General features: G+C 38.4%; 1 protein-coding gene across 5 annotated transcripts in view; it reads right to left on the bottom strand.

The window, feature by feature from the left end:
- Positions 1-6,102, bottom strand: part of LOC121437302 (histone demethylase UTY-like) — a 161,522-nt gene extending 155,420 nt beyond the window's left edge. For 2 of the 5 annotated variants that reach the window (XM_041637154.1, XM_041637158.1), the window contains exons 1-2: positions 5,645-6,101; positions 5,405-5,468 (exon numbers count right to left, since the gene is read on the bottom strand). In XM_041637154.1, coding sequence (XP_041493088.1) covers positions 5,405-5,468; positions 5,645-5,823 — 243 coding nt within the window. In that variant the 5' untranslated portion in view covers positions 5,824-6,101. The other 3 variants (XM_041637157.1, XM_041637160.1, XM_041637159.1) reach the window with 3 other exon arrangements.
- Positions 6,103-19,255: the final 13,153 nt, after the last annotated feature.

Below are 19,255 nucleotides of genomic sequence, written 5' to 3'. Positions count from 1 at the left end.
AATTTAAAAATCATCCATGTTTCTTTTTTCAATCTTTCTAAATTACTGACCATAAAAAATGTATCAAGTACAAAACCATGATTTCGTTTTTCTTTTTCTCCTGAGACAAGATCTCATGTTGCCAAAACTGTCCTAAAATTTACTATATAGCTGAGGATGACTATAAATACCTGATCCTTCTGCCTTCTCCTCTAGACTGGTAGAATTAAAGCAATGCACTACTGTATCAGCAGATATGATGCTAGAAATCCAGCCCTTGATTTTTTAACTTTAGATAAATACTGAGATATATTCCCTAGGCCCATGATTCCTTAAATCAAAAAATATATGAAGAAATATTTGTCCCTTCCTATCTCTGAAAGGGGACTTAAAATACTTATTCCATTAATGATATTTCTTCATTACTGTCAAAAACCTTTTAAAAGTCTTTCAGAGATTTAAAAAAAAAAAACTGAATTGTTAAATAAAGCACTGGTGAAAAAAGAAATCACTTCCTTCCGAACAAACATGCTGAGAAGCCTATAACAGCAGCTTTGACCTTCTGGGGTTACCTATACAGACATTGGCATATACTCATACACACATGTGCACACATATACACATAAATACAATTTTTTTTTAAATAGTGCAAAGCCATCCTAAATACAATGTAAGGGTCCAGGATACAAAAGCAAACTTGATCTGAGTTTTAACCTCAAAATCCACTTTATGGAAGGAGAAAACAGACTACTCCAACACGTCCTTTGTGGTGAGCTTCACACATGCACTGTGAAACACACAGCATTAAAAAATGTTTTTAAGAAAAAATCTTTAATTAAATATTCAGACTAGCCTGGTGGTGGTGGCGCAGGCCTTTAATCCCAGCACTCGAGACCAGCCTGGTCTACAAGAGCTAGTTCCAGGACAGGCTCCAAAACCACAGAGAAACCCTGTCTCGAAAAACCAAAAAAAAAAAAAAAAAAAAAAAAAAAATTCAGACTAAGTAGGAAATGGAAACCCTACTCATATATAAACAGAAACGTCTTTAAAGCTATACAAAAATAGGAAAATTGAGACCAACTGTAATGCCAATAAAAAAAAAATCTTTTAAAAATTGAGGTTATTTCCGAGCGGTAGTGGCACACACCTTTAATTCCAGCACTTGGGAGGCAGAGGCAGGGGGATCTTGAGGCCAGCCTGGTCTACAAGAGCTAGTTCCAGGACAGGCTCCAAAGCTACAGAGAAACCCTGTCTCAAAATACAAAAAAAAAAAAAAATTGAGGTTACCTTAGAAAGATCTTAAAGGGTGAAAACACTGAAGAACAGCTTAACTGAGCAGGGTTAGTTGTAAAAACTTACTAGCAGCTAATATTCAAATTTTTTTTTTTTAAAAAGTGGTTAGAGCCTGAAAAATAGCTCAGCGGGTAAACACTTTCATCCAAGCAGGTCAAACTGATGAGGTGAGTTCAATTACTAGACTCCACATATGGAAAGAATTGATGCTATAAGATGTCTATCGAGGTCTACACATACATGCACACAACATACATGAACACAAAATATTCTTAAGAGGTTAAAGATCACCAGGTGTTGACAAATTAATACATTAGAAGCAGATACACATTTTAAAAAAATGTTAAAAGAACTTCAAGCAAACATTAAAAAATGAAAAATAAAAAATTTAAATATACATAGAAACAAAAGAATTAGGAATACTAAAAAGAAGCACTGTCCTTGTAAATATAAACATCCTTTGTTTTAAATCATATTTCCTTGAAAAAACAACAGCTACTAAAAATGAAAATAGGTTCAGGTGTGTCCTCTGACCTCAGGACGCAATATAAGAAACATGTACAAACATAAGCATACCCTTTTATTAAAACACAGGTAAGCCTGGTGGTAACCTTTAATCCCAGCACTGCAGAGGCAGAGGCAGATGGATCTCTGAGTTTAAAGCCAGCCTGGTCTACAGTAGACTGAGTTCCCGGACAGCCAGGGCTACACAGAAAAACTCTGTCTCGAAGACAAAACATAACAATAAAATAGAAGCTAATGTAGAAAAGTCTCATTATACAGGCAGAAGAATCATTTCACCTGGAGGTTAGCCTGGACTACATATTTTCTAAACCAGTCTAAAAGTCATAGTAACATTGTTTTAAAAATAAAACTAACATGAAAAGTTGGCTCAGCAGTTAAAAATACAGAAAACACCTGGAAGCTGTCATTATAGTTCCATGGAATCTGATGCCCTCCATGGACACTAGAAATACACATGATATATAGCTATGCATGCAGGTAAAACACCCACACAACAGCCGCGCGGTGGTGGCGCATGCCTTTAATCCCAGCACTCAGGAGGCAGAGGCAGGCGGATCTCTGGGAGTTCGAGACCAGCCTGGTCTACAAGAGCTAGTTCCAGAACAGGCTCCAAAGCCACAGAGAAACCCTGTCTCGAAAAACCAAAAATAAATAAATAAATAAATAAATAAATAAATAAATAAATAAATAAAAACATAAAAAAAAAAAACACCTACACAACAAAAACAGTAAGAGAAACAAAATTTAAACTGGCAGTGGCAACACATTCCTTTCTTCCCAGCAATCCAGAGACAGAAGAATCTCTCTCTGTTCTAGGCCAGTCAAAACTTACTAAAATTGAGACTACCTCAAAATAATAATAACGATAACAAACTGTTTCAGGATAGCCTCATCTACAGAGTGAGATCCATAACAGCTGGGTTACACAGAGAAACTCTGTCTCAAAAAAATCATAGATAGCCGGGCATTGGTGGCACACGCCTTTAATCCCAGCACTTGGGAGGCAGAGGCAGGCGGATCTCTGTGAGTTCGAGGCCAGCCTGGTCTACAAGAGCTAGTTCCAGGACAGGAACCAAAGCTACAAAGAAACCCTGTCTCGAAACCCCCCCCCCAAAAAAAAAATCATAGATAGATAGATAGATAGATAGATAGATAGATAGATAGATAGACAGACAGACAGACAGATAGATAGATCGATAGATAGAGATAGACAGACAAGACAGACAGGCAGGCAATAAAAATAATGATTTAGGGCCTCTTAGATGGCTCAAGGAGTAAAGACACTTGCCACCAAGTATAACTCAAGAAATTCTTTAGTCTCTTCTGAATGGTGCCATTACAGAAAAGTGTAACCATACAACATGATAAAAATTACTTGAACACAGACTTTAAAAATTGTCATCTGTCCTTATATTTTTAATATTTTTAATAAAATTTAATAATTTTTAAAAAATATAATATTTTAATTATATTTTTAATAGGGCATTTTTATATTGTAGTACATTTCAATAACTATTGAAGAGTGGCTCTCACCTGCAATCTCAGTAGTTGGGGGTTGAGGGAAAGAGTACTAATGTAAGTTTGAAACTACCCTGGGCAACAAAATAAAGAGTATGACACTGTCTAAAATAGTGGTTCTCAACCTTTAAGTCACTTAGATTCATAACAGTAGCAAAATTACAGTTATGAAGTAGCAACAAATAATTTTATGGATGGGGTCATCACAATATGAAGAATTGTACTAAAGGCTTACAGCATTAGGAAGGTTGAAGGTCTAAAATAAAAATCCACAACATAGCCGGGCGGTGATGGCACACGCCTTTAATCCCAGCACTCGGGAGGCAAAGGCAGGCGGATCTCTGGGAGTTCGAGGCCAGCCTGGTCTACAAGAGCTAGTTCCAGGACAGGCTCCAAAGCTACAGAGAAACCCTGTCTCGAAAAACCAAAAAAAAAAAAAAAAAAATCCACAACATATTATAACAATGTGTGTTGTATATATTGTTATATATGATATATGTTATATATGATGAGTATAACAATACATATTATCTAGTGTTTAATAAAGTCATAGCTCACAGCTGTTCTCAAAGTCTTGGTACTTTCTCATTCTCATAATTTTTTAGCTTCTCATTTTTAAATAAATGCCATTACAATTACAATTCAGAAAAATACTAAAGATCTCAATATCTGAAAACAGTTCAATAACACTGAAATTTATATTACAAAGGACCTGAAAATTTCATATTTAATTTAAATGAACTAAGGGGCTCTTACAAAGGACACTTGTTTGATTCCAAGAGTCCACACAGTTCACAACCTTTACTTAACTCCAGTTCCACATAATCTTTCTCTTCTGGTCAAGAAGAGTAGACATACACTATAAACTCAAAGACAAAGGATGTAGCTTAGCTGGTAAAAGAACTTGCTGTCAAGCCTTGTGTGGTGGAAAAAGAAAATTGATCCCCAGAAGTTATCTTATGACTCTATATATAATCATATAAAAAATTAATAAATAGAAAAGGGGGGAGAAAAGAATAAGTTTTCATGATACATGTCTTCAATGTCAGCAATGAGAATGCAGAGGCAGGTGTATTCTTGTCTGTGTGTTCTATGACAACCAGGCAAATCCCTGCCTCTAATAACAGTAGTCACTCAAAATTACAGTCAATACCATAATTTTTTTTCAATTTATGAAAATTCTGAAAGTTCAAATTTTTAAAGGTATAGTTAAATAGCATATACACTAGATGAAAACACTTTTTTTTAAAGTTTTTACCATAACGTCTAAAAGGAAGCAGGGCAATCCTAGCAAGAAATTGAACCTGGTTAAAACGGCTTAATCAAAACGATTCCCTGTTACTTAAGAGTAGAATTATCAAGTCCTTACTAACCTCAAAAAGAGATTCTTGAATGTACTTATCACAATTAACCATGTATAAAATCGATGACATACCTGCTTTCTTGCTGACACTAACCTGTTTCCTCTCTAAAACTCGGTTTCATTTCTCCTCCCACTATTTCCCACCATCTTGACGGCTACCAGCAACCATTAACTAAATAACAGTGCCAACTTTCAAACATGAAATGCCTTCCGGTATTTCACACTCGGGAAACAAACTCCAAGGAAGGAAAAAGATTACTTGCAAAATAGTATTTATAGTATTATTTCTATGGCTACTACATTAAAAAAAAAAAAAAAGTCTACCGAAACTCTTTATCTCGGTTTCCTGTAACTTGCTCTTTATGTGAAAAGGAAATATTTTAAAGGATAAGACGTGTGCATATTACAATCGGCTGCGATATCGAAGACGTAGATTCGCAATCTACTGACTTTCATAACTTGAGATGAGAAACTGGAAATACCGTTGACCTCACCCACCAAAAAGCACTAAAATAAGCAAATGCTCTGAACTGTATGTTGAGGCAGGACCTCAAACTATCAGAAAGATACGTAACTCCGAGAAAGAAACGAGAAACGGGAAGAAAAAGAAAAAACACCGGGTTCAAACTGCCCTAAAGGCTACTGTGTACGGAAAGGCTCAGGCCTGGGATCCTCAAACCTTAGGCAAAAGATGTAAGCAATTAAGTCCAATCGTAGTTGCTGTACCTTGTTCAATAGCGTCTTCGTCCTAGCGCCATCTTCGCGTCGGCTTAAGAACCCGAAAAAGCTGCTGTAGAAAAAATACATTCTTCTTGTTAATGCTCAGAAAAACATGAGTAACTAACATCCCAAAACACGGGTAAAAGCGATAGCGAAGTCGCCACCGCAAACAAGATGCAGTTGGACCTTCTTGCAGAGTGTTCTGACCCCAGAAAAAAAAAAATAACCTGTATCAGTAATGCTTACCTATCCAACCCACAAAGCGCCTCCTTCTCTTCGACTGTGAGATTAAAGGACCCCTCGTCGCCCTCGCTACTCGCCGTATCCGCCGCCATTTTCTTTTTCTCATCACGCAAGACAGCAGCAGTAGCAAGGGACAATCCGTATGATTTCATGGAAAAGCAAAAAGTGTTCAAGTTCCACATTCACGCTCATTCACCACCAGTCCAAAGCTTGAAATGACTGCTTCAATCGAAGCTTGAAACTACCACGCCAACTTTATCGCCGCAGCTGAGGCCACTACAAACTCCCAGGCAAAGGGGAAAGCTCCTGATACCCTTAGTTCACATAGCCCAGCAGGTGTTGATCACATGAAGCCGGAAGCAGACACTGTTGTAGAACCTACCCGAAATTCTTAGACTACCAAGCTTACCTAGTATCTGCATAAAGTTGTTGTAATAGGGTCAGTGTGAGCCAAAAACAACTACTGTAAGCTCGCCGCAAAGCTAGCCAGGTTTACCAATGGAAGCAACCGTTTTATCTCACGTGACTTTTGTTGACTTACGTCAAGACCGGTATTGCTAAAGGCTCACTAGCTTGCTAAACAGCAAACCCTGCCAAAAAGCACCACCAACTAGAGTGAAACTTCTTTTAGGTATGCTAGGTAATTCGTTTATCCCAATTAAGTATTGGTGCTCTTTCATTTGACTGCTATTTTGGTCTCATGAGGAATAAAGAGCAATAAAAAAAAAAACTATATCAAGTATTTTCCCCAGAGCACGTAAATACCAAGCAGCAACCAGCCTTATTTTTTTTTGGGGGGGGGGGGGGGAGCAGGAACATCACACGTGAAGTAGTCCTGCTTTCTTATACTAGTTCCAGCAAACATTAAAAACAAACTTGAGGTAAACGATGCACAATTTGAAAAAACAGAGAATCCATGCAGCGAAAATTAAGCTTTCCTGAATAACTGTGTCGTGTTCTGTCACTACTGTGACTGTAATTGTATTAATTTATCATCCATCCACCCAACCACATAAAAACAAAGACTTTATAAAGATAGTGTAACTTTAGCAGTAGACAAAAGGCCACAGTGAATGAAAAATCCCTGAGATTATGCCTTATGAGAAAACCCTTATTACACTTCAAAGATGCAATAATCATTTCTTCTGTCCTCTTCTTTGTGACTATAAGTTATAAATATGATGCACACAATAAAATAATAAATATAATAAAGCAAGTTTGAGTTTTGTTCTTGTTTGGAATTTTGAATTATACTACTTATACTACTGGATCCTAACTGGACCTAGAACTCCACAGGGACCTTAGCTCCAAACCCCTGTAGCCAGGATTAAAAGTCTGCACACCCAGAGCTTTTTTTTTGTTTTGTTTTTGGTTTGTTTTTTTTTTTTTGGTATGTTTTTTGCTTTAGGGGAGAGGTGGAGGCATGGAGGCTTAGCTTGTTTTTGTTGTTTCATTGTTTGTTTGCTTTGTTGTTATTTATTATTGTTTTTCTTTGTTTTCTAATTTTTGAAAAAGCAACTTTTGTTTGTAAATCCAGAATGACCTCAAACTTATGTTGTAGGCAGGAGTGACTGGCAGAAACTTCCTACTCCTCCTTCAATTAAATTCTATACCTCAGAAACATACCTAGAAAACACACCCAAAGCTTCCAGAAACCTTCAACCATGAAATTCTGGAAAGCAAGAAAAGTTCTTTGGGTGCCCTGCAGCCCTAAATTTGCAAAAACAGTTGATCTCACTTCTTTTTTTGAAAATTTATTTATTCATTAGTATACCATGTTCTGTCTGAATGTATCCTCAGACCAGGAATTAAGCTTCTAACTTCTAAACCATCTCTCCAGGCCCAATCTGACTTATTTCCTACCCTGCAGCCAGGTTTCAAAACAATTTCCCCCAGGCCTCATGGTTTCAAGAATACAATTTAATCAGAAAAACAATTTCTGGGCCTCCTATTCTCCACTACAAAAAACTGATTCTCAACTATGCACAGTATTTACTACTTTACCCTCAAACACCAGCTGCATGGTTTAGAATCACAAACCTCTCAGACCAAAAAAAATCAGCTATGGGTATGCTAACACCAAATTGGGTTCATTTTTTCTTTTCCTCTGCTGACTTATTTCTTACACTCCTTTCTCTGAAGAATTCTGGAATGATAAATATAGCCACCAACTGGGAATAGTAGCACACACTTTAATTCCAGGACTTGGAAAGCAAAGGAAGAAAGATAACTGTGAGTTCCAGGCAAGCCTGGCCTACCAACACAGTCAGGACTAGACCTCAGCAAAAAAGTAAAAGGAATGTTGTCCATTATTTGTTCTTAACTTTGTATGCTTACTTTTATGAAGACATGCTTACTGATGAATCCCTTTAACCCCAGAACACATGTTTCAAAGACAGACGGATCTCAATGTTTGACAACAATATACTCCCTATGAAGAGATCCTTTCTGGCCATCTACTCTATAAAGGGAGATCCTGTCTCAAAAAAAAAAAAAGTTTTATATTAAAAAAAAATCTTCTAAATTACTCTTTTAGTTTGAACACATATCTCAATGATAGAACTTGTTTACAATAACCAAATCGTAGGAAATATACCTAACACTGACATAAATCACTTAATTAAAAAAAATAATAATAATAACTTCTCATTGGGAGAGTATTGTGCATACTATTTTTTTTCTTTTCTTTTTTCTCTCTCACTCCGTTTTGATTGTGTTTTTAAATACAGGATTTCTCTGTGTAGCATTGCAGCCTGCCCTGAAACTACCTCTTGTTTCAGGGTGGTCTCAAACTCAAAAATATCTACCTTTCTCGGCCTCCTGAGTGCTAGAATTAAATCTTTTCTTGAGTCTACCTAGTTGAGAAACCAAAATATGAACCTTGCAACAAAGTTATGGGAGAACAAAATATAAAAATATATCTTACAGGTCTTGTTTGCAGTTAAGACAGTCAAGAAAAAAAGGGTTTGGTAATTGCTGTGTGCTCTTGTACAGCCTGAATGGCTGGTGACCTTTCTCCATAATACCTCATTATATCCTTCCCAGAATTATGAGATCCTGGAACTACAGGAATGTTAATCTGGGTATTCCATTGCTGTAGCAGGTCACGGCCCCATAAATTTATGGCAATATTGGCTATATATGGCCTTAGTCTTCCTATTGCCCTTCGAGCCCTATGCATTCAACCAATCTTGTGCTTTGTTTTACACAAGATAGGGTTCCAATTCCCAGGAACTGAACATCTACCTCTTGAAGAGGCCAATTCAGATGCCAAGATTCTGGGGTAATGATACTTACATCCGCACCTGTGTCTAATAAGCCTTCAATAAAAGTGCCATTTATACAGACTCTTAGCTTTGGTCTTTGATCATTAATAGAAGTCTGCCAAAATATACGTTTACTCTGTCCTACTGGGTTTTTTTTTTTACTTATCCTCCATGCGTAATTCATCATTTAGACAAGTATTACTTTTTACAGCAGAAATTGGAGCTTTTAATTTTCTTGGTGAGGCACATTCTCCACTGTGACTGGGAATGACTGGGCCATTGTTGGCTTGGGGGCCTGCGAGGGGCCCCTCAAGGAGTTTCCCGATGATATCAGTTTGCCCTGTCTGTCTGTTGTTGACCTGCATTCGTTGGACCAATGCCGGCCTTTACTGCATCTCCTACATATACCTAAAAGCCAAGGTCTCCTATTTTTGTCATTCCCAGAAGAGATATTACTCCTAGAAATTCTTTGCCAGCAATCCCTTTGCAAATGTTCTAATTTACCACAATTAAGACACCTGGAAGTTTGATGTCTCCTCATTGCTTTGGAAATCTCCTACCCAAGATTCATCATTATAACTAAATGTCTCAACGCTCATCGTATGCTGAATCCATTCATCCATAGGTGCTGATCTAGACTTTAAAGACCCAATTATCTTTTTGCATTCTCAAAAGCTAGAGATTCAAGAAGTATTCATCTAGCGTCTGGGTCTGTTACCCCTATATCCAGAGCCTTAATTAATCTTTGCAAAAAGTCAATAAAGGGTTCTCTCTGTCCCTGCCTAATCCTGGTATATGATTCAACCCTTTTTGCTGGATCTTGTATCCTATTCCAAGCATTTAAAGCTGCTTGGTGACATAGACACAGTACTTCTTCGTCATAAAAAGCTTGGACCTGTGGATCAGCATATTCTCCTGCACCAAGAATTTGATCTTGGGAAACCTCCACACCTTTTGCTCTTCTTTGCTGTTCCATATGTTTGGATTCTTCTCTGAAATAAATTCCAAGCATCAAGGATGTCCATTATCTAAAACTGCAGACACTAACTGATGGAAATCATGGGGGGTAGCTCTAGCATTAGAAGCCCAAGTCCTTATCATTTCCTTTACGTATGCAGAGTGCAAGTCAAAATTAACAATAGCTTACTTAATTTCTTTCACATCATTCATTGCTATAGGCGTCCATGTAGCTTCTTTGACTCCTTTTGAGCCTTTAGAAGTTGATGCTTTGTCAGAATTAAGTATACGGTATGTTGCTAAAACCCTGGGTAAGCCAGTTCTAATAGCTGGTGGAGGCATTGTATCCTGTCCTTGTGCCTCCTTACTCTGTTCACCAGCTCCAATAATTTCTTCAATCTTTTCAAATCTTTTTATCATTGTCTCTCTTAAATCCTGAATCTCCTGACCTGTATATGTTTCTAGTGATTTCACTGAGGTATCAATTTTTTGGTCCCGATTCTGCACCCGTGATTCCAAAGCTTTAATTTTTTCCTTCAAAGATAACATGTCCTCCTTAAACTTTTCTTGTATATCATGTAGATTCCCATCTTGGAGGTACATTCTGTCTGTTACCTTATCAAAACTTTGTGATGACGTCTGAACGTCAAATTCAACAGCCTGCATCCTTTCAGGTAACTTTCTAGTACCCTTGGATATGGAGTCAATTTTGTCTGTCATAGTATCCACTTGTTCAGATAACCTCTGATTTTCAATAATTTTTTTTTTTCAAGACAGGGTTTCTCTGTGGCTTTGGAGCCCATCCTGGAACTAGCTCTGTAGACCAGGCTGGTCTCAAACTCACAGAGATCCGCCAGCCTCTGCCTCCAGAGTGCTGGGATTAAAGGCGTGCGCAACCATCGCCCGGCTGATTTTCAATAATTTTAATCCTGTCAATTTGTTGTTCATTATTAGTTTGTAAAGATTCTATCATTCTTAGGAGTGTCATATTCTTCTGTTCATTATTAGTTCGTAAAGATTCTATCATTCTTAGGAGTGCCATATTCTTCTGTTCATTATTAGTTCATAAAGATTCTATTGTTCTTAGGAGTGCCATATTCTTCCTTAATGATAGAATATGGAAAAGAAAACTGAAAACTAGTAACAAGCAAATTAGTCATAATCATATAAACCCATAATCATATAAACCTTGTATGATGTAATCCATTGTATTAGTAAATAAAGCAGTAAAATTTACGTTAGAAACGAAAAATGCCATATTACCTATTATCCAGCAGGTGGCGGTGTTGCCGAGTCGCAATGAAAATGGGGTCCTGTTTCAGGGTCCACCTTAGTAGATATTAACAACTGGAAAATGCGAGTTTCTCAACAAAGAAAATATAATTAAATCAATTCCATAAATGGAATCAGAAACCAGAATCCAGGGGTAGAGAAGAGCAACCTGGAAGCTGCTTATACCTCCACGTGACAGAGTCGCCCCGAGGGGTTGCAGCTTTTGGCAACTGCTTGCGCTCTGTTTTGCGCCACTCAAGCACTGTGCTTGCAAGGGAGATTTAAAAATGACTCAGAAAAGAGCAAACCATGCAGGCAGAGACTACGCGGGCCTGTGGAGTTTAAATCCACTTGGGGAGGCAAACGATAGGGTGCGTGGAGACTTGAAGTCAATCTGAGGTGTCTGAAGGGAAAATATAAAGAGCTGCAGCAAGAAAAGCCACTGTGTGATAATTTATATTAAACTGCTGGCTCCACGCACAAGGCACAGGCCACAAGACACAGGCCGCGGCTGAGGGAGGGAGGGCTCGTGTCAAGCCGAACTGGCGGCAGGCAGCTGACTGGGGTAAGGAGGGGGTCCTAAAACCAAACGTTGGGTGCCAGATGAAGGTGAAGGCATAAGTCACAAACAATCCCACACCAGGTTGAAATTATGATTAATAGAATGGTTATTTATTTAAAGGGGAAAAAACTTACAGATCACCGTCCCAGACAACAGCCCTCTGCGCAATCAGGAAGGGAGTCTAGTTGCCAGAAGAGGATCAGGAAGTAAGAGAGAGAGAAGAGGAAAGTAGCCGTTTTTTTAAAGAGAGAGACCATGCCCCAGTGGGCTGGTATCTCAGCAGCTATTGGCTGAGGAAGAGGAAGGACCTTCCGCAACAAGAGTTAGGTGCGGCAGGTTAAGGGAATGAGGGTGTCGAATTCTTGAGACTGCTTCCTGTTGACTTATTTCTATGTTAATGGGTGTTTTGTGTAAAAATATGTCTGTGAACCACATTCATGAGTTATAGACAACTGTAGGCCCACCTTGTGCTAGAAAAATAACTCGGATCCTCTGGAAAATCATGTTCTTAATGCTGTATTCAGTTACTGATGCCAGAAGAGGGCATCAACTCTGTGGATTTGGAAGCTTCAGGCAGATGTGAGTCACTCAATATTGATGCTGGGATCTGAATTAAGTCCTTTGTAGACCATGTACATCACTTTAATACCTGAAATTTATCAATTACTATTATATAGCACCCCTCGGTATAATCATTTCCTCTAACTTGTATATGTGACTGTACAGTTATTTGTAATTTGTATGTGATCCTGGAGAAACTTTCAAAAAGAGCTCCTATATCTTATGCAGAAACAGCTCACAATAATACTATGCTGTTCAAGAGTAATGAGATTCTTTGCTATATCTGTATTTCCTGACAAATGTTTAAGTCATTGTGCAGTCTCTGAAACTAAAAATATTCAACTTAAAACTATTCTCGACAGACAACTTTTACATTCAATTACACACAAAAACACATACACATAAAAGCAACAATTCATGTTACGCCCATGAATCTTGCAGTCACGTGCAATATAAATAACATCTAAATCCAAGAATGATCCAGGATACAGTTTTCAATGTTAATCTGGCTATTTCACTGGTATAGTGCTGAAGTTTTATTAATGGTACTTGTTCCAGGACTATACATTATGTAGGTAAAACGCATTGTCAAGTACTTTGTGAGCCTCACAGCATGAGTTTGGCACACAGAACCAATTGTGAACTTAAAAGTGATGGCTGATTTCCATATACAAGTCTGAATTCATAAATCACTCATAATTATTCCACTACTACAACACACAACTCTGTCTTACTTTTTGGAGACAGTATCTCACCATACAACTCTGTGTGGCCTCTATTAAGTGGACCGGGTTGGTCTCAAATTCACAAAAGTTAATTCATCTTTACTTATCAAACTGTGGGGTTATAGGCATCAACCACAAAGACTGGCAAAAATTTTTAGATTATGTGATGGCTATTCTTGGTTGTCAACTTGACTACCTGGAATGAACTATAATCCAGAAATGGAGGACAGATATTGAGACAACACAACCACCACCTTTAATCCAGACCTAAAGGCTGGAAGGCACATCTTTATCCAGGGCCACAACTTCTGTCCCCAGCCCATTTAAGGACAATGGGTTAGTTCTTCTCCTGCTTGCCTTCCCTTGTCAGCACATCCATTCCTTTACTGGCCTTGAAGCCTACTTTGGCCCATACAGAAGACCACCTGAGACACCCAGAATTGTGAGACTGACCAGCTACTAGTCTTGGATTTTCCATTCTCAGCTACCCATTATTACACTGTAGCCACTGAAAGTCATTCCAACAACTTTTGTCTCTGTGTGTGTTTAACTTAAATTAAGTTCCCATAAGCCAGTTTCAATAATTTTAAAAATTGGGGTTATAAAATGGTTTAGGGTATCAAAGATCCACTGCGAAGTATGATATTCTGAGTGACTCTAAGGATCTACGTGGAGAAAGGAGAAAGAGGAACCAACTCATAAAGTTGTCCTTTGTATCCAATATACACAATGGATACAGATACCAACAGATATAAACATACACCCATGATATAAATAAAAATGCATTAGTTTTGCTAGAACTATCAGGCCATTTTGGTGCAAAATATTTCAATGTTCTTAATGGTAAATACAAATTTTTCCATTATTTTCAAGAACAAAGCTAACAGTTCACCAATTAGAAATGAAAATATCTGCTTATCAAAATGTGAAAAGGCAAGTACTGAAAAGAATGCAAAGCAACTGAAACTCTGATAAATTCTGTAAGTGTAAAATAGCATAATTTTCAAAACTGGTAGAACTTACTGCAATCACAGACCCAACAATACCACTTTACAGAATACTTAGAGAAAATACAGAAGTCTAATATAAATCATACAATGTAACTCCTAAAAGACAGAAACTACAGTGAAGATATTCAAACAGATATATATTAGTAAATGGATCCAATTTCATTAGTTACTACAACTACCATATTCAACAATGTTTTACTTAACAGGTCTGTACAACAAGGAGGCCAGTCTCAAAAAACAAAAATGCTAATGAATAAAAGACCAATCTATTCTATTAAAAGACAGGAAAAGTAATTGACCTTTGGTCATGGTAACAAATTAGTTACATGGCTTCGTTTCTTGGTCAGGGAACCAAAAAAAAAAACTAATTAGTTACAGTAATTTTTTTAATTATCCATTTCTTAGGTTTTTTTAAAGATTTTATTTATTATGTATACAACATTCTGCCTCTATGTATGCCTGCAAGCCAGAAGAGGGCGCCAGATCTCATTACAGATGGTTGTGAGACACCATGTGGTTGCTGGGAATTGAACTCAGGTGCTCTGGAAGAGCAGTCAATGCTCTGAACCACTGAGCCATCTCTCTAGCCCTCTCTAGCCCTAGCTACAGTAATTTAAAAAACATTATTGAAATAAGCTTTTAAGAGAAAATTTGTATCTAATTTACATGCTAACAATCAAATTCAGATGATACACTTATTTAATAATGGCTACCTGTAGAAATATGTATAGTAGTCAACAGAAACAAAGTGAGGTAAATTCCTATTTTCCACCTCTGATTAAAAAGATTTGATTGCTAAGAAAGCAAGCTCCACAGGACACTGGCAGACCAGAACTGAGCCAACGACCTGGGCAGAACAGATCTGAGACACTGGAACAGGTAGAGGAGAGCAACTGCTGAGCAAGTGAGACAGAGACCGCTGAGGGTCCAGACGTGAATCTGGGACCTACAAGGGAGTAGACCTAGGCCAGGACCCTTGTGAGTCTGGGCATGAGACTAGGACTTCTCAGGAACTAGGCCTGAGCCAGGACCTCTGCAGGTCTAGGTGCAAAAGCATGAGTCTGGAACCACAGAGAGTAAACCAGAACCAGGTCCTCTGTGAGTTTGGGCATAACCGAGACCAGGAACTCTGAAGTAGACCAGAGCCAGAGTCCTTGACAGGACGAACCCTAAGCCAGGGACCTCTGCAGGAGTAGATCCAGACCAGGATTTACAGAAACAAGTCTGAGCCGACAGTAGGCCTGGGACAGCAAACTCCAAGAGAGCAGAGCAAAGGAGTGCTGAGTGATCTCCAGGAACACGGAGTAACAAACAGGGTAACTAGAACCATGGCACTGACTGTATCACAAGGAACAACCATCTAAGCCTTAGATTCACTGGCACCTAGAAGATTAATAAACAGAATCTCAGACAGCCCCAACCACACCTAGTAGAGGAAAAGGTGAATAGAAAAGGTAAGATCCCATGCTACACCACAAAAAGCAACACAATACCAGTAAAACCTAAAAACCCTACGACAGCAAGACTCGAACATCCAAATATAGATGAAGCAGAAGAAAATGACCTAAACAATAACTTCAGAAGAATGTTCAAAATGCTTAAAGAGGAAATGAGAAATTCCCAAATTCCCTCAAAGAAATGGAAGACAAGCCAGGCAGTGGAGGCACATGCCTTTAATCCCAGCACTTGGGAGGCAGAGGCAGGCGGATCTCTGTGAGTTCGAGACCAGCCTGGTCTACAAGAGCTAGTTCCAGGACAGGAACCAAAAGCTACGGAGAAACCGTCTCGAAAATCCAAAAAAAAAAAAAAAAAAGAAAAAGAAAAGAAATGGAAGACAAAAAATTGGAAGACATCAGCAAATCCCTTAAAACCAAGAAAAAGCAATCAAACATATAAAAGAAACTATTCAACTGAAATAGAGACAGTAAAAAAAACACAAGCCGAGAGAACTATAGAAACAGAAATCATGAGAAAACGATCAGGAACCACAAACGCAAGCCTAAACAGGAGAATACAAGAAGTGGAAGAGAGAATCTCAAGTGCTGAAGATACACTAGAGGAAATAGACTCATCAGTTAAAGAAAACATTAAATCTAGCAAAAGCTTAGCCCAAAATATCTGGGAAATATGGGACACCATGAAAATGCCAAATCTAAGAATAATACGTATAAAAAAAGAAGTTCAACTCAAAAGCAAAGAAAATATATTTAATATAAGAAGAGAAGAAAACTTTTCCAACCTAAAGAAAGATATGCCTGCCGGGCGATGGTGGCGCGTGCCTTTAATCCCAGCACTTGGGAGGCAGAGGCAGGCGGATCTCTGTGAGTTCAAGACCAGCCTGGTCTACAAAGCTAGTTCCAGGACAGGCTCCAAAGCCACAGAGATACCCTGTTTCGAAACCCCCCCCCACCAAAAAAAAGAAAGATATGCCTACGAAGATACAAGAAGCTTACAGAACAAAAAAATATACTGGACATAAAAAAAAAACTCCCTCGCCACATAGTAATCAAGACACTAAACATACAGAGTAAAAAAAGAATATTAAGAGCTGCAAAGGATAAAGGCCAAGTAACATATAAAGGTAGACCTATCAGAATTACACCTGACTTCTCACTGCTCACAGTGAAAATCAGAAAGTCATGGTCAATCAAATCCAAGAACACATCAGAACCATCATCCACCATGACCAAGTCGGCTTCATCCTAGAGAGGCAGGGATGGTTCAACATACCAAAATCTGTCAACGTAATACACCATATAAACAAACAGAAAAATAAAAACCCCATGATCATCTCATTAGATGCCAAAAAGCTTTTGACAAAATACAACATTCCTTCTTGATAAAGGTCATGGAGAAAGCAGAAAAACAAGGAACATACCTAAACATAATTAAGGCATATATAGCAAGCCAACAGTGAACATCAAACTAAATGGAGAGAAATTCCCAACGATTCCACTGAAATCAGGAACAAGACAAGGTTGTCCACTCTCTCCATATCTATTCAGTATAGTTCTTGAGGTCCTAGCTAGAGCAATAAGACACCAAAGGAGATCAGGGGAATAAAAATCAAAAAAGAAGAAATCAAACTCTCACTATTTGCTGATAATATAATAGTTTACATAAGCGACCCCAAAAATTCTATCAAGGAACTTCTATGACTCATAAACACTTTCAGTAATTAGCAGGATACAAGATTAACTCATGAAAACCAGTAGCCCTTCTATACACAGATGATAAAAGGGCCGGGGAAGAAATCAAGAGAATCAACACCTTTATATTAGCCACAAATAGCATAAAATATCTTGAAATAACTCTAACCAAACAAGTGGAAGACTTGCATGACAAAAAACTTTAAATCTTTGAAGAAAGAAATTGAAGAAGACACCAGAAAGTGGAAAGATCTCCCATTCTCTTGGGTAGGTAGAATTAACATAGTAAAAATGGCAATCTTACCAAAAGCAATCTACATATTCAATGAAATGCCCATCAAAATCCCAGCAAAATTCTTCACAGGTCTCAAAAGAACAGTACTCAACTTCATATGGAAAAGTGAAAAATCCAGGATAGCCAAAACAATCCTGTACAATAAAAGAACTTCAGGAGGCATCATAATCCCTGACTTCAAACTCTACTAGAGCTACAGTACTGAAAACAGCCTAGTATTGGCATAAGAACAGACTGGAGGACAAATGGAACCAAATATAAGACCCACATATTAATCCACACTCCTTCAAATACCTGATTTTTGACCAAAAAAGGCAAAAAATATCAAATGGAAAAAGAAAGCATATTTAACAAATGGTGATAGCATAACTGGATATCAACATGTAGAAGAATGAAAATAAACCCATACACAAAACTCAAGTCCAAATGGATCAAAGACCTCAGCATAAAGCCAGCCACACTGAACTTTACAGAAGAGAAAGTGGTAAGTACACTTGAACGCATTGGCACAGGGAACCACTTCCTAAATACAACCCCAGCAGTACAGACACTGAGAGAAACAATTAATAAATGGGACCTCCTGAAACTGAAAAGCTTCTGTAAAGCAAAGGACACAGTCAACAAGACAAAACGACAGCCTACAGAATGGGAAAAGATCTTCACTAACCCCATATCAGACAAAGAACTTAAGAAATTGAACACCAAAAGATCACATAATCCAATTAAAAAATGGAGTATTTGGACAGCCTGAGACCTAATAATTGCCTCCTGTTCTTTAATCATTGTTAAATAACGTAAACCAATCATGTTTGTTTGCATGCATGTTTGTTTCTAGGGCTGATTGGATAATCAATCTCAAGACTCATCCTTGGGAAGACTACATCTTCTGTTCAGTTGTTGTTTCTAGCTCTTCATTTAGGGGCCCTAATGAGATTGTTCCTTGAGTTTTAGGTGAGGAGTTTGCACCAGCGGCAGGGCCCAGGAAGCTGTGTTTTAAAACTGCGCGTTTTTTTGTATGGTTGCTGAGTCAGGAAATCTCTCTGCAGCATGCCCCAGCAAACAGCACAAAGCTGTGTTAAACTCTGTTTCTTTGTGTGTATGTGTGTGTCTAGAATTCCTTTTCAAGCCCTCTCAGATTTTATGTGGAGTTCATTACCACATTGGAGCACCACTCTGTAGTAGGAAGAGTGGTGGGCTGCGGGACAGCTAGCTTACACCCGGGCTGGCGGGCTGCTTGTCGTCCTGGCCATCCAGCTAGCTTATGGCCGAAATAATCACCTGGAGATCCGTATTAATTAAATCACTGCCTGGCCCATTAGTTCCGGCCTCTTATTGGCTAACTCTCACATCTAGATTCAACCCATTTCTAATATGTCACCATGAGCAGTGGCTTACTGGGAAAGATTCAGCATGTCTGACCTGGCAGCTTCATGGAGGGCAGCTCTTTTTGCTGCCTTCTTCCTCCCAGAATTCTGTTCTGTCTACTCCACCCACTTAAGGGCTGCCCAATCAAAAGGCCAATGCAGCTTCTTTATTCAACCAATGAAAGAAACACAAATACAGAACAACCTCCTACACCATACTGATTCCCTAACCCTGGCTATGTTTAATCACTTTCTCTGCTCTGGACTATTCCAAATATTTCAATATTTCTTTTTTTTACAACTAAGGAAAAGAAAAGCCCTCCCCTATGCTGGGTAGTGGTGCTTTATACATTTAATCCCAGCACTCAAGAGGCACAGGCAGGTGGATCTCTGAGTTCAAGGTCAGCCTGGTCTATAGAGAGCGAGTTATGGGACAGGTTGAGAAACTGTCTC

This window comes from Microtus oregoni, unplaced genomic scaffold (assembly GCF_018167655.1).
Source record: "Microtus oregoni isolate MIOR12 unplaced genomic scaffold, Mior012 000051F_ref0000332, whole genome shotgun sequence".
Taxonomy (NCBI): Eukaryota; Metazoa; Chordata; class Mammalia; order Rodentia; family Cricetidae; genus Microtus; species Microtus oregoni.
This window is presented reverse-complemented; position numbering and strand designations above follow the sequence as displayed.